Source organism: Pseudorca crassidens, chromosome 2 (assembly GCF_039906515.1).
Source record: "Pseudorca crassidens isolate mPseCra1 chromosome 2, mPseCra1.hap1, whole genome shotgun sequence".
Lineage (NCBI taxonomy): Eukaryota > Metazoa > Chordata > Mammalia > Artiodactyla > Delphinidae > Pseudorca > Pseudorca crassidens.
The window spans coordinates 117,024,507-117,049,985 of record NC_090297.1 but is presented as its reverse complement, the minus strand read 5'-3'; the positions used below and the strand labels follow the sequence as shown (position 1 = coordinate 117,049,985).

General features: G+C 50.0%; 1 protein-coding gene across 4 annotated transcripts in view; it reads left to right on the top strand.

Annotated features, from left to right (window-relative positions):
- The window catches only part of OLFML2B (olfactomedin like 2B), a 41,431-nt gene extending 17,620 nt beyond the window's left edge, over window positions 1-23,811 (top strand). The window contains exons 4-8 of one of the 4 annotated variants that reach the window (XM_067728456.1): window positions 538-714; window positions 6,124-6,355; window positions 8,467-9,000; window positions 22,031-22,207; window positions 22,734-23,811. In XM_067728456.1, coding sequence (XP_067584557.1) covers window positions 538-714; window positions 6,124-6,355; window positions 8,467-9,000; window positions 22,031-22,207; window positions 22,734-23,335 — 1,722 coding nt within the window. In that variant the 3' untranslated portion in view covers window positions 23,336-23,811. Of the gene's footprint in view, window positions 1-537; window positions 715-6,123; window positions 6,356-8,463; window positions 9,001-22,030; window positions 22,208-22,733 lie in introns of all 4 variants that reach the window. The other 3 variants (XM_067728457.1, XM_067728455.1, XM_067728454.1) reach the window with 3 other exon arrangements.
- The last annotated feature ends 1,668 nt before the right edge of the window (window positions 23,812-25,479 follow it).

The following is a 25,479-nucleotide window of genomic DNA, read 5'->3' as shown; positions in this document are numbered from 1 at the left end:
CCCACGTACCGCAAAAAAAAAAAAAAAAAAAAAAAAAGTGATGGGGAATAGTTTGTGCTCATTAGAAGAGCATACTATGTAAATTTCTTTGGCCACCTCTTTTAAAATTGCTCAGAAAATCTTTCATTAACTGAGCCACTGGTTCACGTGTGTAGAGGTGCAAGCGGATGGAATTTTTCTGTAATGTTACTCGTCACTGGATAAGAGCGTACTGTGAACCAAGGGTGGATAAATAACAGGTGTCCCAGTAGCCCAGGGACATGGCAGTGTTATCATTAGGAAAGCCGTGGTGGTATTGGGAAGCATTTCCAGCAGAGGATGTACCGGAGCCAAGCTGCCCTGGAAATGCCGCCTGGGACTGAGCTCGGTCCTCAGCACAGGGCCGGACACACTCGAGGGCCCCAGTTGTTTCTGGCTGATTTCTCAGCCTGTCTGTTGAGTCTCTGTGCTCTAAGCAGAAGCTGGCTGCCAGCTCCCTCCTGTTTGTCTTCAAAGCACTTTAAAGGACTCTCTTTTTAAAATTTTCTCTCTTCTTAGGAAGTTTCTAAAAACCTCACCAAGGAAAATGAACAAATCGAAAAGGACGTGAAAGAAATTCGAGCTGAGATGAGCAAGCGAGGCAAAGAGAACAGCTCCAGTAACATCCTAGACAGCATGCCGGACATCCGCTCGGCCCTGCAGAGGGACACGGCTGCAGCCTACACCCACCCCGAGGTACAACCCAGCCTCCAGGGTCTCTGACCACAGACCCCCAGAAAACATACTCCCAGCACCTCCCATGTGCCTAGTGCTTGCAGGCTTCAGTCCTTCCACGGGCATGCTCTCGTTTCATCTACACAACAGTTCTGTAGGTCTGATGCGGCAGGGGTTGACCCCATTGTACGTAATTAACGTTGAAGCCCAGAGAGGTTCAGTGAGTACTGAAGCCAGGACTCAAATCTGGGTCTTTCGAGTTTCAGGCCCCATTTCTATTACACTCCATCCTGCCTCTTGGAGTACTACGTCTTTCATCATCATACCATGTGGTCTTCACCACAGCTCTGGAAGGCAGGCTGGGGCAGAGATCCATGTCCTCACTTTGCAGATGAGAAAACAGATCCGGGAATGCTCACAGTCTCCCTTGCTCAGCTGGGAAGTGGTGACGGGGCTCTCACACCTCTATCTCTTCCCCCTCAGTATTGTCCGGAACACAGAGTCACCTGTGCCATGAAATGAAGCACTATCTAAGGTGACTTGAGTGATGCCAAGGGACCTATTTGCTTAAAAATACCTCCTCATCTGATACCTGTTTCTTTTGGCTCTAGTTACCAAGTGATGTGTACATGCTAATATTCAATAGTTACGTGTGTTATTTTATTTAATGTATTGGACTATCTTGTAAATTGATGACTAAAAAACAGGAGCTAACCCCCCAAAGTGGAAGAGGAAACGGGTAAATCCTGGCATCAGGACTTGAAGAGTGTGGATGCTATTAGCAAGGCAGGTCTGGATGAAGCATCGTAAGAGGGGTCCCTGGCAACCACGGGATAGCAGCCGTTAAGAGGGGTTTTGCTCACTTTTACTGGGCCAAGGATTGGTCGTGGACGGCAGAGCATGGATTCCAGGTGAACCATTGAGGGATCCCCTCAGCCTGGGGCAGGCGGGCAGGGTGTGGGTGAAGCAGGGCCTGGGACACGGACTGTCAGAGCCCCTGAGCTGTCGTATGTGCTGTGACATTGAAAGGGGCTGGGAAGCATTGCTGTGAAGGATTCTGTTGCCTGGGTCATTAAGAATTGGGGTAAGAAAGGAAGTAAGACTGACCAGGCATGTGGGCTTGGAACTCTTGAGCAAAGAAACTCCCCAAAGTGATGCCAAGCAGACAGCAGCTTTGGTTTTGGGGAACCTTGGGCTCATGTGTTCCGAAGGCAGGAGAGCAGGCAGATTAGGACTTTGGAGGCAAGAAGCCCTGAAGAGAGTATGGTGCCTGCACCCTGCCCCATTTGTAACTCAAAATAAAACCAATTCCAACCCAGAAAATAAGTACAAGGAAGGCCAGTTTTCTGGCTTAGCCCATGATGACTACTTTGACGGGGTTTTTTGGGAAATATCGTATTCCCTCAAAAATTATTTTTATTCTCATTTTTGGGTGTCCCCGACGTGCCAGCTACTGAGTGTGTGTTTAGTCTGCTTCGTGGGTCATCCCTGAGCAGGTCTGAGTTTGTCAACCAAAGAGCCAGAAGACATTTGGGCTGGAAGGGAAATTGGAGGCACCCTCGCATCACACCTGGGGCCCTGCGGCTCCCATCGCAGCCCGTGTGGCATCCTCTGCTGGCCCAGCAGCCCAGCAGAGTTAGGCGCTTCCTGTGCTCTCCGGCTTCCAATTTCCCAGGCGGCTGAGCTTGAGAATTCCATCTGTTGTCTCGATGACACGTTATGTGGTATGTTCAGGAACCCAGCTCAGATTTTCCTGAAGGCAAATCAACCACACCAAACTCTTTTTCTCCTTGCTCAGCAAAACTGTCTGCCTCCCGAGATCCCCATTCACACACTGCGGAAGTTAGCACAGTCCACCCAAACCAGGGGGGGTGTGGGCAGAGCCAGGGCCAGGGTGGCACTGGAAAGGGGGAAGTGGTGAAGGAGGCAAGGATAGCCTCTCCCTTTGCATCCGTCTGTCTCTTTAGTGAACCCCGTGCTGAAAAAGGGGGTGAGTGGGGTGTCTGGGTTTGGCTGTTCTCTTCAGGGTTCTTACAGATGATGTCAGGGTTTCTTGGAACGGTGCACGGCACCTTGCTGGAGGCCTCTTTCCAGGAAGGTCCTTGCCTGGAGGGTTGGCAGGGGGCTCTGGGGGGTGGGTTGGGAGTGGAGAGGGCAGGGTGGGATTGGGAAAACTGGGACACCAGCAGTTGAAGTCATACAACAGTTTAACAGAGAGAAGAAAGCAAAGCTTGCGGGGGCCACTGCCTCCCAGTGCAGCCAGCGAATCCAGGGAAATTATATGTTCTCTGGCAGAGGCTGTCCATGGTCTTGCACCATCTTCTTGGCTGGGAGAAGGAACTGCAGTTCCCGCTTGTCCCTAAGAGCTTGGATTAAAGACAGTTCCTGGGGTTTGCCACGAAGAAATGACAACTTGCTTTTGCAATGCAGAGGGAAACCAGAGTCTAGCAATTAGATGGCCCGCGGCGTCTGAGTCAAGGGCTGGGGCCTCTCGTCAGCCTCCCAGGCAGCTCTTTCCTATGGGAAATGAGGGATCCCCAAGTCTGCTGGGCACTAGCCAGACCATGGCCCTCAGGACTTGGGGATGTGGACAAGTTTTTGGATGGCCAATGAGTTAGTCCTGTGGTCACAGCTGAGGACAATGTGGCTTTAATGTAAGGTAGAGCACAGGCTCTGAAGCAGGCAGCCCTGGGCCTATTTAATAGCCGAATGACTTCATAAGTGCCCCTCTCAGCCACTTAATCGACTGACCTTCAACCAAGTTGCTAAATGACTCTGAGCCTCTCCTTCCTCATCTGTAAAATGTGGATAATAATATCTACCGTGCCCCATTATTTTAAGGGTTGAAAATAATATAAAGGGACATGTCTGGCCCTAATAGGTGCTCTGTAAAATGTCATCAGCACCAGCTGAGTATTCCCTGCGCTTCTGATGGAGGTCACCTCACCAGCAAAGAACGGGAAGTGAGAGAGGGGCAGGTAGCAGGAGTAGGGGCTGCCCGGGGCACAAATCTGCCTGTTTCTTCTGGGCAGCGCTCTGGCCCCAGTCAGGGGAGGCTGGCAGAAAGAGTTCCCTGTCTTCCAGGAGTCGGTCAGCTCAGGGGAGCAAGGAACACATATTCAGGAACTTCCGTGTCTGCCGTGCCATCTGGATAAACTCTCTTGTCACGGGAAAACCAGTACAGACTTGGGGTGTGGTTGGCAATGAGGACTCCAGGTTTTCTCCAGGCCAGATTTTAAAGATCAAAACAAGAGCCTGATTTGCTTCTTCCTGTGCAAAGTGAGAAAGTTGGCCGTGATAGCTGGATCCCTGCCAGCTAATGTTCAGTGAACCTGAAGGTCCTGCTCTGCCCCTCAGGACCCTGGGCCTCAAGGGACAGAGGTTTTGTTTCCAAGTGGACTCTGCTCTCTGGGTGGATTTCACCAAGGATTTAAGAGAGCTCGCCCACCTCCTTATGGTGAAAAGGGGGAGCTTTCATGGCTTAGATGGCTACAGGGAGCAAGCCCTTCATCATTCAGCCATTGGATACCTCCTGAGAGCAGCGCTGGGCCACTCCCACTTAGGTCGCTGCGTGCTTTACTAATTTACTAATGCTTTACTGCCCCTCAGGAGCTGGACCCCCTGTCCAGTGGCTCTGACTTTCAGCACAGCTAGCTCACAGGCCCAGTGCCCAAGGCCCTCTGCTTTCAAAGGTTGGCGATTGTGATCCTTTGGGTGACGGGACATGACTAGATGGACCAAGGAAGGACCCAGAGACTCTGCCACACTGTGGACACAAGAACTCAGTCCCCAGGCAGCAGCTCCGTGGAGGACAGGGTGGTCCTTCCATGTGACCAGAACCATCACAGAGGACTTCTGTGGTACCATCAATATGCCCAGGTCATTGGCTACCTACTTTAAAGCATCATTTGATTTGACAAAAATCCCAGTGCTAGTCACAAATGTAGATGGTTGCTTGGGATTTGTTATGATTCAGAAATTCAATTTAACAGGCATTTACTCAGGGGAATTAAAGATGAACAAGAGGTGGTCTCTGCTCTTCCAGTTGCTCCGTCAACAGAGGCAACATCCTTAAATAATGCCTGTGGAAGGCAGGCTGAGAAAGGTGATACAATAGAAGTACAGACTTGTATCCATTAGGAGTTGTGTTCGGCTTTGAGTAAGAGACCGAAATACAGTGCATTAAACAATAGAGCGGTTGGTTGTTCTTTCATGTAGAAGAGCTCTGGAGGCAGGTGGCCCAGGGCTGATATAGTCAGCTGCAAGATGTCATTAGTGATGTCCATGCTCAAAATCCCCTCATGATCACAAGATGACTGCTCAGCTCCAGCCATCCTGTCCATATTCTCCTGGCCAGAGAAATGAGGAAGAGTGCAAAAGATGCCTTCCAGCTGAGCCAGCCCCGAGTCTTAAGAAACTTCTCCAAAAGCTCTTCCCACCAACTTCTACTTATACCCTACCAACCAGAACTTAGTCCCATGACCACTCCCACAAAACCAGTTTCTCATTAAGTCGGGAGCAAGGAGACAGGGGATTTGGGTAGTCACTTGGAAGTCTCTGCCACAAAGTGCAAAGTGATGATTGGGAAAGAAAGATTAATTCTGAATGAAAAGGTCTGGGAGTATTTCCTTGGGGTCCTGAGATTTTAGCCAGGCCTTGAAAAATGGGTTGATTTCAAGAAATAGCTATATGGGTGTGGGGGGTGGGGGGAAGAGAATGGCCTTCCAGACAGAGAAAACAGTCTGAGCAAAGACCCAGAAGCTCAGGAGAGCCAAGAAATTCAGGAGTCAACCAAGTGCCTGGAGTACCGGGGGTGTCGGCGCTGGAGGGTGGAGCAAAAGAGAGAAGAATGCTGAGCTGGGTCAAGTCGATTTGAGTTCTCAGTGCCAGGCCAAGGACTTTGGACTTTATTCTGGATTCATGAGGGAGGGCTTGGGGCAGTTGGTTCTAACAGCATAAGTAAAAGCAGTCATGATTCATCCTGAGGTATGCAGCTTGGTCCTCAGCCTTCATGTCCCAGCCACATGGACCTCACTAGAAATAACTGATACCAGATCTAAGTCACCCAGCATCCCCAGACCAGAGCTGAGAGGACAACTGCACTCTCTGAGAAGTATAGCATGGAGGTTAGAGACAGAGTCTGGAGCCAGACTGCCTGGGTTCAAATCCTGCCTCTACCACTTACCTGCTGTGGCCCCTTGGGCAATTTACATAACCTCTCTGTGCCTCAATTTCCCAATCTGTAAATGGAAATGATTAAAACTGGTTCCTACCTCAGAGGGCTGATGAGGAGATGAACAATGCCTGGCTCTTAGGAAGTGCTTTTAGGATTAGCTGTTGTTATTAGTATGGCCTTGGCTCCAGCATTGTCTCTGCCTGACCACTGCCCCTCTGACCAGTGACCTGACCTTCCCTTGTGTCCCCTCTGAGGAGCAGTATGAAGAGAGGTTTCTGCAGGAAGAAACCGTGTCCCAGCAGATCAACTCCATCAAGCTCCTGCAGACGCGGCCACTGGCTCCGCCAGAGGTGGTGAAGCCTCAGCGGCCCCTGCAGAGGCAGGTCCACCTGAGGGGCCGGCCGGCCTCCAAGCCCACCGTCATTCGGGGCATCACCTACTACAAAGCCAAGGACCCTGAGGAGGAGAATGACATCGAAGAGCATCGTGAGTTGGGGTCAGCCAGGGCCGCCCCCCCCCGCAGAGGCAGGGCAAGGGACAGAGTCACCACTTGGACCCTGTGGAGGTGCACTTCCCGTGAGGCACACACCCTTTTTGCAGTTTGATTACTACTGTGGCCCCGCAGAGCCAGCTCGATTACCTGAGAATTCCCTGCAGTTACAAACCATCCAGAATTCTTATGGCCTTTCCTCACAACTTGCTGAGCGCCCTGGGGCAAGTCACTTGCCTTCTCTGGGCTTGCAGAGGACCACAAGGCAGAACATGGCTGAGCCAGAAGGGACTTCAGTGCCCTGGAGTCCAGCCCTCCCCATTCGCAGATGAGGACCCTGAGGCATAGAGGCAAATGACTCACTCACAGCCACACAGTGGGCTTCTCCCACCTGTTCCTTCTCCAGGGACCCTGGGCTTCCTGACCGAGACTCCAGCACATGCTGCACCCCTTATATCTCTGTCCCTCTTATTTTTTCACAGAAAACAGATATTCCCTTTCACCTCATCTTTATCTTGTTTCCCTAATACTTCCTTCTCCTGTGCTCCTCCCTGCCACCGGCCCCTCCTTTTTCTTCTGTCTCTCCCTGCCCAGCACCCCAGGAGGCCCCACTCTTCCTCTGTCTCCACTCTGCCAGAGCGAATGCCAGTTCCTCCCGTCAGGTCCTGCTCAGCAGCCTCCTGACTCATGTACCTGCTCTGCCTCTCCCTCCTTACAGTTTCTGCTCACCCAGTCGCTGGCATAATCATTTTCCCATTTTTAACTGTTCGTAGCCTTTTAAAATTATTAAATTCTGGGAGTTCCCTGGTGGTCTAGTGGTTAGGATTCGGCGCTTTCACTGCCATGGCCCGGGTTCAGTCCCTGGTCCGGGAACTGAGATCCCACAAGCTGTGCAGCATGGCCAACATAAATAAATAAATAATCGGTTTGTGGGGTTTTTATATTCTGGAACAGGTCCTCTGTCAGTCATACATACTGCAGATATTTTCTTCCTGCCCGTGGCTTGTATTTTCAGTTCCTTAATGGTGTTTCTGATGAGCAGATAAAATCCAATTGACCAATTATGTCTTTTGTGGTTAGACCTCTTTGTGTCCTTCCTAAGAAATCTCTGCCTCTCATATTCCTTCTCTGCTCCAAACCCTGCAGACTGCCCCATTTCACTTGGAATAAAAACTGAAGTCCAGGGGCTTCCCTGGTGGCGCAGTGGTTGAGAGTCCGCCTGCCGATGCAGGGGACACGGGTTCGTGCCCCGGTCCGGGAAGATTCCACATGCCACGGAGCGGCTGGGCCCGTGAGCCATGGCCGCTGAGCCTGCGCGTCCGGAGCCTGTGCTCCGCAACAGGAGAGGCCACGGCAGTGAGAGGCCCACGTACCACAAAAACAAACAAACAAACAAACAAAAAACTGAAGTCCAAACACAACAGCCAAACGCCACATGACTTGGCTCCCGTGTTCTCTCTGACCTCTGTCCACCTCACTGCTCCTCAGCCTCGGCAGACATGTCCTGGCCCCAGGGCCTTTGCACTGCTGCTATTCCCCCCCTAGTATACTCTTCCCCTGATAGCTGCTTGGCTAACTCCCTCGCTCCTTCAAGCCTCTGCTCATCTCTCCATCCCACTGAGTCCCATCTTGACTACTTTATCCATTACTGCAAGTTTCTCTTCCCTTCCCTTCTCCTCACCCTACTAGACTTTTCTTCATAGCACCTTCAAATGTACAATCTGTGTATTGTTTGGTGTCTCCGCCACTAGATAGAAGCTTTGCGAGGGCAGGATCTTTTTTTGCTCATTGTTCTTGTGGCATGCTCCATAGATACCTACTGAATGAATGACTAACTTCCTCCCAGGTTTCGTAGCCCGTGGCTGTGCGTCCTCTAGGTGGCCCGTGGGTCGCAGGTGGAGGATAGCGGTAGACTATTCAGAGAGACCCTTGAGGAAATGCTTCCATCTCTGCTCCTTTTCACCTGCTTCTTCTAAATCCCACCTGGGCTCTATCTCTAAATCAGGGCATCATGTTGAGGAAAGAAACCCTCATTAATCTGCCACATACCACATGCCCCCAGTTCCTCTCCCCGGTCACAAATGCACCTGTGTTTGTTTCCCAGAAGACGAGTTTTTCAGCGGTGAACACGGAATGGATTTGCTGATTGAAGATCAGCTTCTGAGACACAACCACCTGCTGACCGGTGCCACCCGGAGGCCAGTAGCCACCCGTCACAATGCTGCTGTGACAACCGATGCTGGCGCTCAGACCACAGCCCTGCTTTCTGCACAGCCACAGGCCTCGACCTCAGCTGCCAGCATCCCTGACCCTACTCTCTCTGCCTCAGTTGAAAAATTCTCAACACCACTCCAGACCACCTCAGTGTTTCCCGAACCCACAGGGGAGGCATTCCTTAAACCTTTTACTCAGGTACCAGCCACGACCGTGGCCCACACAGCCACCCAGCGACCTCCAGCCTCAGCGCCTCCATCAGTGGCTCCCGAGGATGCATTAGTAGAGGCTACGCACACAGCCCCGGTGCCTCCCCCGCCCGTCAGGACAGACTCACTGGGGAAAGATGCCACTGCTGGGCAGGGCACAGCCCCCCTCAGCCCCACCCTGAGCCCCGAGGAAGAAGATGACATACGGAATGTCATAGGTGAGTTCATTCTACCTGGCTTGGGTCTCCTGCTCAAGTGAAGGGCAGAGCCTGGAAATGGCTTGAAAGGAGAGGGAGGAGTCAGATGGTCCAACTGCTTCATAAAGAAAGGCAAGTGGAGTTAGGCCTTGGCCGATGATCGGTTTTAACATCTAGGGTCTATGTATTCAAAATGTGCTGGTGATAAGAGTGGGAAACTCCTTTCTAAAATATAAGTAAGCTGGGGCTTCCCTGGTGGCGCAGTGGTTGAGAGTCCGCCTGCCGATGCAGGGGACACGGGTTCGTGTCCCGGTCCGGGAAGATCCCACATGCCGTGGAGCAGCTGGGCCCGTGAGCCGTGGCCGCTGAGCCTGCGTGTCCAGAGCCTGTGCTTTGCAACGGGAGAGGCCACAACAGTGAGAGGCCTGCGTACCGCAAAAACAAAAAACAAAAAAAAAAATTAATTAAATTAAATATAAGTAAATTAATGGAGCCAAGATCTCAGCTTCATTAATAAATTTTATAAACATTTGTCAAGTGCTGGTGTACTAGGCTTTGTAATGGGTATTGGGTATTTGGTTATTTAATGATGGCTAAGTTTTCTGCAGTATGTTTACCAGGCCATGAACTAACAATAGATTCTTATGTGGGCAGAGGGATCCCAGAATAATAAGAATGGGAACAGGGGAATAACCAGTGCAGTGGGCCCCAGGGGAAAATCTCATGAGCTCTCAGCCTTAGAAAACATGGAAACACTGTGGCATCATGTGATAAATGCTGTAACAGAGGAATGGAGAAACAGAGACATGAAAGAGGGAGCAGCAGCTTGGCCCGGCTGCTAAGAAGGCTGGGGAAGCTTTTCTAAGGAGGTATCCTTTGAACTGGGTTTTGAAGGATGAATAGGAGTTTTCTTTTTTATTTATTTATTTATGGCTGTGTTGGGTCTTCGTTTCTGTGCGAGGGCTTTCTCTAGTTGTGGTGAGCAGGGGCCACTCTTCATCGCAGTGCGCGGGCCTCTCACAGTCGCAGCCTCTCTTGTTGCGGAGCACAAGCTCCAGACGCGCAGGCTCGGTAGCTGTGGCTCACGGGCCTAGTTGCTCCACGGCATGTGGGATCCTCCCAGACCAGGGCTCGAACCCGTGTCCCCTGCATTGGCAGGCAGATTCTCAACCACTGCGCCACCAGGGAAGCCCAAACAGGAGTTTTCTAAGTAGAGAAGTCTTCTGACTATTAGGTCTAAAGGAGCAGGGTATGTTCCAGAAGCACGGAGAATACAGCCCTGTTCTGTGCCTGGGAGCTCCATGTCCACAAGATGACTCTGAGAACAGTAAACTGTGAGAGTGTGTGTGTGATGTCGGGGGGCAGCGGGGGTGGGGGGGCAAGGAACAACTAGAAAAGGAAATGAGACCTGGCTACATATATCTCTTCCAGCAAGAACTAAACCAAACATTCATTACGTCACCATCCATAGTGATTGAGAAATAACACTATTGAATAATAATTTCATTAAAAATATACTTGATTTGACGGAAGACGTGATTTGCCTTATACCTGTCTTTCCCTTCTTCCCATTTTCTGCTCCCTTGGCAGCCTCTTTCCTAATTCCTCCTCAGAATAAGGTGCCAGCTATGCCAGACAGATGGCGGAAGTAGCACCTGCCAGGAGCCAAACGCCTTGTTATAGCCTGGTCTCTGCCGCTGACAGCTGTGTGACCTTGGCCACATCTCTGCCCGTCTGGGTCTCAGAAATTAGAAATTTGCTAAAGACTGCTTTCTCCATTATATTCTGTGTTTCTGCAGTAAGTTTATCAGGCCATGGTAGAGCAAGGGATTCCTATTGGGTGAAAAATCCCAGAATAATGGCAAGGAAATAACCAAATGGACCCCAGGGCAAAATCTCATGAACCTTGGCCTGGAGGAAGCTAAGCAAGAAGACAGTTCTTGAGCCACAGAGGTCGGGGTGGGAGGAGAGAATGTTTTTCTTTTCCTTGCTTTTGCTTCCATGACGGGAGCAAGCTGACCATGGAGTAGAAAAGGTCCATTCCTCACTGCATGGATAATCAATTCTGAAGCTGCGGGTCCTGCTCAATTTCTGTAGAATGCCCCAGGGTCTGAGCAGAGGTTCCCAGTTCCAAACTGGCTCTGGGCAGCCTTGACCGTGCTCATGGGCCAGGCACTCCATCTCCTCTTCTGCCATGGGAATGAGCTCCCCGGGGGGCCCCCATAGCACCACCAATTGGGTAGGAGGGATGGTTCCTCCAGAAACTTAGCTGCCTGCCACCATCCCTCCACAGGTGGATAGAATACTAACAGTGAAGACAGGCTACGGGTACATCTGCACGCCTTGTATGTCCTCAGCAATGGTGTTTGCCAGCCTGGAAGCCTCTTCCCTTGGCGACTTCCTAGCCAGGGGTGGAATTCTCCACTGTCTCCACAATCCACCTGCCTACCCTGGGTGTTGCCACCAGTGGGCTTTTCTGGTGTAACTCCCGACATGCACCTTTCTGGGGTTCTTAGGACGCCACCCCCTCCCTTAGCCTGACTGAGATGCTGAATCCCAGACGGGAGAAACCCTGTGTCCTAGCCGCTATTTACCTGGTGGTTGGAATGGGAGACAGGGATACATTTTCTCTTGTTGTTCAATATTCTATTCAACCAGAATAACATTGTCACAGAGGATGTAAGCTTCTGCTTAAAGACTGGCTTGTAAGATTTTTCAGAAGAGCTGGGGTTCTTTTTGTTTTTAAATTTTATTTTATATTGGACTATAGTTGATTAACAATGTTGTGTTAGTTTCGGCTGTACAGCAAAGTGATTTCGTTATACATATACATGTATCTATTCTTTTTCAGATTCTTTTCCCATTTAGGTTATTACAGGATATTGAGCAGAGTTCCCTCTGCTATACTGTAGGTCCTTGTTGGTTATCTATTTTATTTATTTATTTATTTTTTACATATTTATTGGAGTATAATGGCTTTACAATGGTGTGTTAGTTTCTGCTTTATAACAAAGTGAATCAGTTATACATATACATATGTTCCCATATCTCTTCCCTCTTGCATCTCCCTCCCTCCCACCCTCCCTATCCCACCCCTCTAGGTGGTCACAAAGCACCGAGCTGATCTCCCTGTGCTATGCAGCTGCTTCCCACTAGCTATCTATTTTACATTTGGTAGTGTATGTATGTCCATGCCACTCTCTCACTGTCACAGCTTACCCTTCCCCCTCCCCATATCCTCAAGTCCAGTCTCTAGTAGGTCTGTGTCTTTATTCCTGTCTTACCCCTAGGTTCTTCATGACATTTTTTTTTCTTAAATTCCATATATATGTGTTAGCATACGGTATTTGGCTTTCTCTTTCTAACTTACTTCACTCTGTATGACAGACTCTAGGTCCATCCACCTCACTACAAATAACTCCATTTCGTTTCTTTTTATGGCTGAGTAATATTCCATTGTATATATGTGCCACATCTTCTTTATCCATTCATCCGATGATGGGCACTTAGGTTGTTTCCATCTCCTGGCTATTGTAAATAGAGCTGCAATGAACATTTTGGTACATGACTCTTTTTGAATTATGGTTTTCTCAGGGTATATGCTCAGTAGTGGGATTGCTGGGTCATATGGTAGTTCTATTTGTAGTTTTTTAAGGAACCTCCATACAGTTCTCCATAGTGGCTGTACCAATTCACATTCCCACCAGCAGTGCAAGAGTGTTCCCTTTTCTCCATAGCCTCTCCAGCATTTATTGTTTCTAGATTTTTTGATGATGGCCATTCTGACTGGTGTGAGATGATATCTCATTGTAGTGTTTTTTTTTTTTTTTTTTTTTTTGCGGTACATGGGCCTCTCACTGTTGTGGCCTCTCCCGTTGCGGAGCACAGGCTCTGGACGCGCAGGCTCAGTGGCCACGGCTCACGGGCCCAGCCGCTCCGCGGCATGTGGGATCTTCCCGGACCGGGGCATGAACCCACGTCCCCTGCATCAGCAGGCGAACTCTCAACCACTGCGCCACCAGGGAAGCCCTCATTGTAGTTTTGATTTGCATGATTAATGATGTTGAGCACTCTTTCATGTGTTTGTTGGTAATCTATATATCTTCTTTGGAGAAATGTCTATTTAGGTCTTCTGCCCATTTTTGGATTGGGTTGTTTGTTTTTTTGTTATTGAGCTGCATGACCTGCTTGCAAATTTTGGAGATTAATGCTTTGTCAGTTGCTTCATTTGCAAATATTTTCTCCCATTCTGAGGGTTATCTTTTGGTCTTGTTTATGGTTTCCTTTGCTGTGCAAAAGCTTTGAAGTTTCTTTAGGTCCCATTTGTTTATTTTTGTTTTTATTTCCATTTCTCTAGGAGGTGGGTCAAAAAGGATCTTGCTGTGATTTATGTCATAGAGTGTTCTGCCTATGTTTTCCTCTAAGAGTTTGATAGTTTCTGGCATTACATTTAGGTCTTTAATACATTTTGAGCTTATTATTGTGTATGGTGTTAGGGAGTGATCTAATCTCATACTTTTACATGTACCTGTCCAGTTTTCCCAGCACCACTTATTGAAGAGGCTGTCCTTTCTCCACTGTACATTCCTGCCTCCTTTATCAAAGATAAGGTGCCCATATGTGCGTTGGTTTATCTCTGGGCTTTCTATCCTGTTCCATTGATCTCTCTTTCTGTTTTTGTGCCAGTACCATACTGCCTTGATTACTGTAGCTTTGTAGTATAGTCTGAAGTCCAGGAGGCTGATTCCTCCAGCTCTGTTTTTCTTTCTCAAGATTGCTTTGGCTATTCGGGGTTTTTTGTGTTTCCATACAAATTGTGAAATTTTTTGTTCTAGTTCTGTGAAAAATGCCAGTGGTAGTTTGATAGGGATTGCATTGAATCTGTATATTGCTTTGGGTAGTAGAGTCCTTTTCACAATGTTGATTCTTCCAATCCAAGAACATTGTATATCTCTCCATCTTTTTGTATCATCTTTAATTTCTTTCATCAGTGTCTTATAATTTTCTGCATACAGGTCTTTTGTCTCCTTAGGTAGGTTTATTCCTAGATATTTTATTCTTTTGTTGCAATGGTAAATGGGAGTGTTCTCTTGATTTCACTTTCAGATTTTTCATCATTAGTGTATAGGAATGCCAGAGATTTCTGTGCATTAATTTTGTCTCGTGCTACTTTACCAAATTCATTGATTAGCTCTAATAGTTTTCTGGTAGCATCTTTAGGATTCTCTATGTATAGTATCATGTCATCTGCAAACAGTGACAGCTTTACTTCTTCTTTTCCGATTTGGATTTCGTTTATTTCCTTTTCTTCTCTGATTGCTGTGGCTAAAACTTCCAAAACTATGTTGAATAAGAGTGGTGAGAGTGGGCAACCTTGTCTTGTTCCTGATCTTAGTGGAAATGCTTTCAGTTTTTCACCATTGAGGATGACGTTGGCTGTGCGTTTGTCATATACGGTTATCTATTTTAAATAGAGTAGTGTTTACATGTCAATGCCAAACTCCCAATTTATCCCTCCCCCCAACCTTCCACCCTGATAACCATACATTCATTCTCTGTGAGTCTGTTTCTATTTTGTAAATAAGTTCATTTGTATCCTTTTTTTTTTAGATTCCACATATAAGCGATATCATATGATATTTGTCTTTCTCTGTCTGACTTATTTCACTTAGCATGATAATCTCCAGGTTCATCCGTGTTGCTGCAGATGGCATTATTTCATTCTTTTTAGTGGCTGAGTAATATTCTATTGTCTATATGTACCACATCTTCTTTATCCATTCATCTGTCTTACACAGAGGACATAAGCTTCTGCTTAAAGACTGGCCTGTAGGATTTTTCAAAAGAGCTGAAGTTCTTGCCTTTTATGTCTACTGCAGGAAAAAAAACACAGGGACGTGGACACAGATATAAGGGCTTCTTCAAATACCGAGGGATGAAAAGAGGGGGTGGCACAGAGAGAAGGGTGGCTGTTTAGGCAATGTGGAGTCTTGGCAAGTTTTTTCAGGAATCACTTTTAATCATGTATCACTGTCAGGTGCTTCTCTCAGGCTGCTGTTAGTGTGGATGGGAGTTCTTTTCTGGAACCTTCTCTGCAGACTTCCTGCCTGCCTGTGCCTGGCCGAGTAGGACTACATGTAGTCATCATTTAAATAAAAGTCATTTGGCTGAAACCAACACAGACCACTGATTTGTTGCCTGTGAAAGGTTGCTTGCTGTTTACTGAGCCTGGCAATTTTGACTTTGAGCTGTCTGAGTGCTTTTAAATGGGGCTGCTTTTAAAAGGAATATCCTATCCCATGGTTTCTAAACCTGGTTTTGTCATACCCTAAAAGGTCCACCATTTTCCTCAGGGGAATTGTCAATCTCTCAGAAATTCCCAAAACAAGCAAATTGGAATTAACTTTTGGCCAAAGCATAGTAGCTCTAGGACAGGAGAGGAAAAATGCTGTCAGTGATGGGAGCTGGGGCTCGGGAAGGGAAGGGGCGGGACAGGAGCGGTCACCATCCTCAGTGTCTGGGAGAGGTCTGCTCAGCCTACCGCAGAGGAAGAGGACACGTGCCACGTTGCCAAGGCTTTGCAGAGTCCCATACTTTAAGGACTGCAACTCCTATTGCACGTTTTAGAAGAGGCTGCTTTGGGGCGGGGGTTGGGAGTGGAAAGGAGCAGACAAAGAGGACAGTCAGGACGACAGCACTACCAGAGAGCCTGCCTCGTGGTCGAACCTAGGCCATATGATTGGCTAAAGACTGTCTCCTTCACAAAGTATACCACCTTAACAATCCCCGAGGCCTGGCCAGCCACTGGCTGTGGGCATGAGACAGCCAGCCGGCCTGCCACATGTCAGCGGGCCTGGTCCGAGGCAGCCTGGTGCCAACACGGACAGGGGCAGGGCTAGCCAGATCCTCCACGGCACCCAGCCTCGGGACCAAGAAGTGTCCCAGTTGGCTGCCCTGAGTCACCTGACAGGCAGCTTTCCCAACCCCCAACTCCACAGACACAGTCTGCTCTCAGTCTCTTTGCTGGGGCACCTCACCAGCCCCCTGAAACCACAAGGAACTTCAGTCAGAACACAGAGGCCGCTGGCTCTAGAAACAAGGCGAGAAAGTGGAGACGTTCCTTGTAAATGGATAAGGAATAAAGTCTGTGCCTCTCTGCAAGGATGAAGCGTCCACTCCTAATTCACTCAGCCCGACGCCGTGCTGGCTGTGAAAGGGGGTGAGCTCTGGTTACATCTGCAGAGGGGTCACCGTGAGGGGGATACGGGCGACTAAAGTGGCCAGGGCTGGCAAGCGGCAAGGCATGCAGTCCAGTGGAGACTGTCTTTGGTTCTGAGGGTGGAGCTCCATTTCCGAGTGTGGTCCCCAGGGCAGAGCTGACCGCATGAGCCTGTGCGGGCATGGGGGTGGGAGGTCAGGGGGATTAAAGAACGCCCATCGCCCTGGCATACACAGGGCAACATAAGGGAGAGGAGCCTGCTGATGAAGGGAGTGGGACGTTGGGACTTATATCTAAAAGCGGTACAGAAGGTTCTAAGTGGGGGGACTACATTCCGATTTGTCAATTTAAGGAAAGTACTGGGTCCTGATGATGCGCAGGTTCTGTAGGTGTTGGTCGTGCAAAGGCAGATGAGGCAGCATCCCTGACCTGGAGTTGCCACAAGCTTGTATATGAGACACATAAACACCATTTCAACTCAGGGTGGTGAGTGAATGCATAGGGTGCTTTGGGGTCAGAGACACTCTCTTCTGAAAAAAGAAGCTGACCTAGCTGTCTTGAGGATTGAGGAAAAAACAGCCAGGAAGGAAGGTAGCACTGCAGTGAGAAGGACCAGAGCCGCAAGAGCCCCAGGAGTGAACCAGTTTGGTCAGGGCCAATATGCATTTTGTAGAGCCCAGGGCAAAATGAAAACGTAGAGCCCGTCGTTCAAAGAGCAGGAGAAAAGTGCCATTGAAGGTACTCAGTATAAAGCTGTTTCCTTTCTTCTCTGGCCTCTCTCTCTCTCACTTGGTTTTTTTCTTTGGATTTCATGCGATTGTAAGTAAAGGAATATTAAAAACTTGAGGGCTTCCCTGGTGGCGCAGTGGTTGAGAGTCCGCCTGCCGATGCGGGGGATGCGGGTTCGTGCCCCGGTCCGGGAGGATCCCGTGTGCCGCGGGGCTGCTGGGCCTGTGGGCCGTGGCCGCTGGGCCTGCGCGGCCGCAGCAGTGAGAGGCCCACGTACCGCAAAAAAGAAAAAAAAAAAACTTGAATAGCATGAATTTTATCATATTGTGCACTGCCAGTTTTCAATGCAAAGGTCAGATTATTTAACTCATGTGGAATCCACCAAAATGACAGTTGGTATTTCATGGCTCCTACGTTCGTATGCATTTTGTGCCTAGCAGACCAGTGGAAACACTTCCACAAAACTTAACTCATCTGTTTCTGTTTCGCTTCTTAATATGAGTACACTTTACCAGCTTTTGTACACTCCCTACTTTTGCCTTACTGAGTAAGGAAGACTAAAAGGAAAAGGAACTATGAGTTGCCCTATCTTTCCCTTTTCTATGTCATTTTCAGCATGAGTTGTTGGCTAATATGAGGAAATAACACAAGTAAGAAAGAATATGATAGGGTTATTTGGTTATTTATGCTTCTTAGAATACAACTGCCTTCTTTCTGCATTCAAAACAAGTTCTGTTTCAAATGGAAATTGTGGCCTCTGGGGCTGTCGGGTCCCACTTGCTCAGTCATGGGGACAACACACCTGCCTTGTCTTCACTTTGAGTCTCGCTGGACTCCCACACACAGTGGGTCCACCTGTGTTCACTGGGCATAGCAAATGCTGCAGAGGTGGAGGGAAAGGGCAGAGAGATGAAGAGGTGGGAGACAGCGACCAATGGGTGTGCGGTGGAGGAGAGGGGGACATCAGGGAGGACCACAAGACTCCTGGCTTGGTTAACGGTGTGCCATGCCTTTCTCCAGGACAGGAAGTACAGGGGGAACAGGCTGTGAATTGAAGCAGATAAATTCCATTTTTTTTTTTTTTTTGCGGTACGTGGACCTCTCACTGTTGTGGCCTCTTCCGTTGCGGAGCACAGGCTCCGGACACGCAGGCTCAGTGGCCATGGCTCACGGGCCCAGCTGCTGCGCGGCATGTGGGATCTTCCCGGACCGGGGCATGAACCCGTGTCCCCTGCATCGGCAGGCGGACTCTCAACCACTGCGCCACCAGGGAAGCCCCCAGATGAATTCCATTTTTAATCCATTAAGTCTGAGGAATCAGGAGGACACACAGGAGAGAAATGTCTAGTAGGGGTTGGATGTCTGGTGCTCAGAAACAAACGCCGGGCTGTATAAGAGCTGAGTGGGCCCAGGGAACACAGGAAGAACAAGAAGATAAGGGGCTAAAAGTGGGGCTCTAAGGGATAACATCTGAAAGGTGGGCAGAAAAGAGAACCAGCCAGAGGCAGTATGACCAGGGGGTGAGCGGGGACCAGGAGAGTGGGGTGTGAAAGCCCAGTGAGCGAGGGAGGTGGGGGGAGGTGGGTGGGGGTTTCAGACAAAAGACAGGCTTGACTAGAATAAAAAGACCAGAGAGCATCCCTGACGGACAGGGTGTAAGCATTTAAGGCGGCCATCAGGGGAGGAGTTGAGGAGTGTGTGGGCTCCCCTGCGTGAACACTGGAAAGCCCCAGAGGGCATGGGAGCCTCTTATTTGCTGATTTCTTTGTGTTAGATGGCAAGATTTGAGCAGGTTTATATGCCGAGAGGAAGAGTCCCTACTTTTCAGACCCCGGGGACCTTTGATGCAGGGCCAACTATCTCCCAGGACTATCGATGACTAAATGAGTTAATACATAGAGATGGCTTAGGAGGTGTTCCCCATCACCATGCTTCGGGGGAACGCTTCTAAGATGAGTTGCAGGCAGCACTCTCTTTTCTCTTCAGTGCCTTCGAACTATCTCCCTCCCTTCTCTCATTACCCTTGAAGAGGATTAGACAGGCTGCATCTTCTCTCCAAGGCTGACAGTTTGCTGCCAAGGGTGGGAGCATCTGAATGACCCCAGATTCTCAGACCTGGGTCTGGGCCTCATGGTTTACTGATCTCCCTTGAACCTGTCTTCAAATGCTCTCAAACCACACTCGTCTGTCCCACTGTTCCTGCCTGTGCTGGGCCACCCTGTGGGCTGCCGGCATTTGCTCTGAGGGCATGTGGAGATACAGCCTGAGGTCCCGGTTATCAGGACTTTGAAGCTGTAAGCTGGGACTCCCCTCTTCCTACAGAAATAAAGATGCCAGAAGCTGACTCCATCTGTATTAGTTTCCTATGCCTCCTGTAACCAATTACCACAAACTTAATGGCTTAAACAATAGAAATTTATTCTCTAATAGTTCTGGAGGCCTGAAGGCTGAAGTGAGTCTTATAAGACTAAAATCAAGGTGTCAGAAGGCTGGTTCCTTCCTGAAGCTCCAAGAGATAGTCCATTTCTTGGTCTTTTCTAGCTTCAGGTGGCTGCCAGCATTCCTTGGCTTGTGGCCTCATCACTTGCATCATCAGGTTGCCTCCTCTTCTGTAGTCAAATCTCCCTCTGCCTCCCTGTCATGAGGATACTTGTGATTGCAGTTAGGACCCACCTGGATAATACAAGATAGTCCCCCTATCGCAATATAGTCTCTTTTGCCATATAAGGTCACCTTCACAGGTTCCAGGGATTAGGACCTGGTTACCTTCGGAAGCCATGATTCAGCCTACCATACCATCATCAGAGTGCATTCTCCAAGCGCTGTTGTCAAGTAGGTAGGGCATATATTATACTTGTTTTACTGTGGAAGAAATTAAAGCTCTGTGACCTTTTCAAAGAAACAGACTTTGGAGTCAGTAGCCGGGCGAAGACCAACGTCAGGCCTCTGTCTGCAAACCCGGGGCACATTCTGTAGCCTCACGTTAAGCCCCTCTCATTGCGGAGCCTTAGTGCTGAGACAGGACCCTGCAGGGATCTGGGGGCGCTGCCTGGGGCAATGCGTTACATCGAAACTTAGACGAGTCCTGGCTTCCAGGAGCTCATCTGCAGTTTCCATATCTGGGTAGGGAGGTGGCATAGCCGTGGCAGAAACCCCTGGCCTCGCACAGCCCTTTGTGGGGCTCTGGGCATGGGTGGGGGGCTGCCTCTCAGACAGGGAGTTGATGTCCTCACTGGGCTTTTCCAGGGGAAGGGGGCACATAAAAATGCCCCTCCCTACGGATGGCACGCTAGGGCTCACCTCAGTTCTAAGGAAGCGCGGCTTCTCCACTGGCAAGCCAGGGCCCTGCTCAGCGCCAGGGAATGAGATATTTTCCATCAGACCTCTGTTGCCTGGCCTCAGCCAGAGCCATCTACTTTATTGTCTCGAGCAGATGAACTCAGATGTGGGGGAATGAGGCTTTGGCTGGTAGGCTCTGTTGTTTGTCTTACAGAGGCCAAAACCCTCTCCTCTCTGTCGGACCAGGACCTAATAAACCCCACACGGAGATGCCTGAGCCCTGCCAATTGCACCCAACTGTGGGCCCTGCCTGAGAAACAATGTTTATCCTACTTTCAGACGCCTGGCTGCCCCAGGCCCGGGGCCAAGGGCACAGCGCCTGCCCTGTCCTGCCAGCTCAGACCGCTATGGGGGAGCAGAACGGATAGAACAGACTGCAACAATTTGGAAGTGGGCGTGGCCTGGAGTTTGGAGAACCCTGAACCTGAATTGTAGCCCCTTACTCTTTGGTTCCACGTGACTGTCAGGGACAAGTTACTCTCATCACCGTCGCCCATCTGTGCACCAGTCTTGATGGCAGTGGGGGGGGGGTATTCTGCGGGTCCCAGCTGCCAGGAAGATTAGGAGGAAGTTGTAAAGCCTGGATTAATCTGCTTCTCCCACTGCCCCCTCCATTGTCCTTTTCTCATCTGCTTCATAACCCACTATTGCAGAGACAAAAAGAGCACGTGCTCTCTGTAGTCACATGTTATTTCAGGATCATTCAGGGCCATGTTCAATAATAATACTGCATAGTAAGCATGCAGGCAGGCTTTCAACTTGATTTAGAACCCAGCATGGTTCTAGTGGTCTTTTAGGGCCTCTCATGGGCACCAGGCCTCTCCAAAGAGTCACTCAGGATGGCATTGCAGAGTTCCTGTCCCCTTAAAGCAGACTTGACCTTTGAAGGAGTCTCCTACAGCCAGAGTAAACTCCTTATGCGGGAACTTGGTCCCCGGCCCCTCCAATTTCCCAGAAGGGGGCCCTGGCATCCTACCCACAGAGGCAGAGGCTTGAGGACAGCTCTCTAGGACCCAGAAGGTGGGCCTCAGGGACGTGACATGCACTGTGCAGTCAGGGCTGGTCTCTGCTGGTGGCCTGGGCCAAGCCCCTTGGGGTAGCTCAGTGGCTGGTGAAGCTCCGCGTTCCTGGTCATACCCGTAAAGTCCTCTCCTCTGGTCACACTTCTCATGCTGCCGTGTATTCATCCCAGTTTCAGAACATCTGCTCAGTGCCTGTGGCCTGCCAGACACTGTGTATTCTGAGGACTGAGGACACAAAGAGGAAAGCCACAGACCCTGCTCCGTGGGGCTTATGCTCTGGATGGGGGTGGCTTTGAATCAGGAGAGAGGTGCACAAACACTGTTGAGATATAAGATGACACGTCCTGTAAGAGAGGTACATTCACAGTACTATGGGAGCAGGATGGAATCCAGTAAAAGGCTAGGATGGTTTTTCAGAGGAGGACGTGGTGTCAGAAAAGGGCATTGGAGCTTAGCTCCTTGAGGGATGAGTTTGTAGTAAGAGGACAGCCAGAGCAAAGCATGGTGGCATGAAAGTGGCCGAGGATGGTGACAGTAGATGGCTTCATAGGAGTAGAATATAGGATAGATGAGAGGAATAGCAGGGGATGATGCTGAGAAAATGTCTGGCGTCAGGTTGGCTAGACAGGGCCGTAGAAGCCTGCCGAGGAGTTCAGACTCCAGGTGGCAGAGCCCGCAAGGGTTTTAGGGGCGGGGCGTTCTTCAATCATCCCAACCTCTCCATCCACCTCTCCTCCATCAGGAAGGTGCAAGGACACCCTCTCCACAATCACGGGGCCAACCACGCAGAACACATACGGGCGGAACGAAGGGGCCTGGATGAAGGACCCCCTGGCCAAAGATGAGCGGATTTACGTAACCAATTATTACTATGGCAACACCCTGGTAGAGTTCCGGAACCTGGAGAACTTCAAACAAGGTACGGGTTGTGGGTCCACCTTAGGGGGGCTCCTCCTTCCACACTGTCCTCTGTTTTAATCATGGCCAGCTCTCTTAGGGTGGAGACAGTGGACAAGAAGGGCAACGCCTTCTCTGGTAGCAGGATGTCCCTCTTCCACACTCCCTCACATTCTCTGCTCTCTCATCTCTCAGCCCTGCCCCTCCTTCCCAGTCCCTGGGACATGGGACAACCCGGAGTCTGGTCCAGAAAACAGTAGTGATACATCCTCCCTTTCCCGTGGCCCTTGACAGTTTACAAACCACGCTCACGTACATTAGCCTCTGGATCCTTGAAACAGCTCAGCGAGGGGAGTGGAAATCGTTATTTCTAAATGACAGACGAGGATGCTCTACAGAACTAGAAAGTGGCAGAACCAAGACACAAACTGTGGGCTCCAGACCTCAAGCCAATGGCATGTCCCATCTCTCTGGGCTGCCCCCTCCCTGCCTGACAGGTTGTCTCTGCACCGTTGCCCTCAAGCCTTCTGCCTTCTCACTGCCCACAGGTCGCTGGAGCAATTCCTACAAGCTCCCCTACAGCTGGATCGGCACGGGCCACGTGGTGTACAATGGTGCCTTCTACTACAACCGGGCCTTCACCCGCAACATCATCAAGTATGACCTGAAGCAGCGCTATGTGGCCGCCTGGGCCATGCTCCATGACGTGGCCTATGAGGAGGCCACGCCCTGGAGGTGGCAGGGCCACTCGGACGTGGACTTTGCTGTGGATGAGAATGGCCTGTGGCTCATCTACCCGGCCCTGGACGACGAGGGCTTCAGCCAGGAGGTCATCGTCCTGAGCAAGCTCAACGCCGTGGACCTGAGCACACACAAGGAGACCACGTGGCGCACGGGGCTCCGGCGGAACTTCTACGGCAACTGCTTCGTCATCTGTGGGGTGCTGTACGCCGTGGACAGCTACAACCAGCGCAATGCCAACATCTCCTACGCCTTTGACACCCACACCAACACGCAGATCATCCCCAGGCTGCTGTTCGAGAATGAGTATTCCTACACCACCCAGATAGACTACAACCCCAAGGACCGCCTGCTGTACGCCTGGGACAATGGCCACCAGGTCACCTACCATGTCATCTTTGCCTACTGACACTCCTGTCCCCAGAAGCAGAAGTGCAGAGGGGCTACTGGCACCTTGTGTGTGTGTGTGTGTGTGTGTGTGTGTGTGTATGTGGATGTGTGTTGTTTAAAAAATATATATTATTTTGTATAATATTGCCAATGTAAAATGACAATTTGGGTCTATTTTTTTTATACGGATTGTAGATCGATCCATATGTGTATGTGCTGGTCTCATCCTCCATGGTTTATATTTTTGTGCGAATGAACTTCTCCTTTTGACCAGTAACCACCTTCCTTCAAACCCCCAACCCCCTCCAGCTCCCCATCTCGATCTGAGAAGGTTTCTTCATCTGGGTCTTGCAGGCAGCTGGCACCAGAAGCAGGAGTGAAGGAGGCAAGAAAGAAGTGCTAAGGGGATGGAAAAACTGTTTTATGTGTTAGAGAAGTTTTTCTAAAAACCCAGAAATAAATGCTTTTTTTTAATAAAGAAGAAATTTAAAATCACCCCCCAGTGCGTTTTTGTTTAGCCCTGATATGACTGGCAGGATTAGATCCCTCCCCCAGAAGGAGATGAGATCTGTGTTCCACAGAAATAACCTCATGCTGAGCTGCCCCAGGCACCTCCTCTCCCCTCCTAATGAGGGGCTTCCTTGTGGCGGCAGGAAAGGGGGTGTTAGAGATTTGTAATGAGCTGACCCCTACACTCGCTTTACTTTGGGGGCATTGATCCCTTCCTGTCTCTTCCACTGTCACACCAGCTTCCTTGTACTGTTCTGCTTTTTTCTAGTCATTAACCAAGATATGGGAACCTGTTCATTCCTTAGTCCTCCTCTGTGTGGCCTGGTGGTTGGCCCTGTTGAAAATACGAAGCTGAGTGTGACCTTGACCCTATACTTCTTAAGAAGCTTACAATCCATCCATCAATCGTTCCCTTCCCCATAATCCTCGCCTCTGCCTCATCCTGATTGTTCACCTTCAGCCAGCCTTCCTTCTCAGCTTCCCCTCCAGAAGGGCCTGGTTCTGAAACGAGGCCCCTGAGGGAAGTGTTTGCAGGATGGGAAGACCCGCTGTCCCTCCGCATGCACGGCCCGGCCCTGTGCAGTGCCTGTTGCCCACAACTTGCCCTTTCCTCCACATTACACAAAACAGGAGACAGAAAAGTGGAAAAAAACCTTAATGGGCGTCTCCTGAGTTTAGGGATGGAGGGCAGAACCCAAGAATGACACGAGAAGACAAGCACATCATGTCACCACACTGTCCCCACCCTCTCCGCTCCCACCCCCATATAGGGAGCAGCTGCTGCCTGGTGAGTCCTTTTGCACAGACACGCTGCCCCTCCACGCTCCCCGGTCAATCCCTATGCTGCTTACACGGTGCGTGGCTTCCACGCCCACCCTGCTAGCAGCTTCCTCCACTTCGACTATTTCAAATAACAAATAGCCAATGACTTCACTTTGTCTTGGGGCTGTTTGGGTCAAATTCTCCTGAGCAAGTGCAAGTGACTGTCAGGCTTGGAGGCAGCGGCAGGGTTTAGAGGCAGGGAGGTGGTATGTCCAGGGTTCAAAAAGGCTTTGGTGGGGCTTCCCTGGTGGCGCAGTGGTTGGGGGTCCGCCTGCCGATGCAGGGGACGCGGGTTCGTGCCCCGGTCCGGGAAGATCCCACATGCTGCGGAGCGGCTGGGCCCGTGAGCCATGGCCGCTGAGCCTGCACATCCGGAGCCTGTGCTCCGCAACGGGAGAGGCCACAGCAGTGAGAGGCCCGCGTACCGCAAAAAAAAAAAATAAATAAAATAAAATTAAAATTTTTTTAAAAAAAGTCTTTGGTGGATGATGTTGGTGGTAAAGCTGCCCATGTCCAGAGGCCTTACCCGACCAGGGGAGAGAGAAAGCATTTCCTCCCTAGATCCTGGCCCTTCCGTCAGGCCCCATTTGGAGACCACAGCAAAGTCAGCCTGAGCCCAAGGTAGGGCTGCTCCGAGGGAATGGGGTAAGCCAGGAGGAGAGCTGCTGGTGAGGAACTCACATCTTACGGAAGTGTTTATCTGTCTATCCGTCCATCTATCATCTACCCAGTCATTCATCCACCAACCCACCCATCCATCTATGTAAAGTGATATCTTTACAGTTGCCAGATTCCCAGACCAGGGCTTGTCACCCAGGGCACGCTCACCCT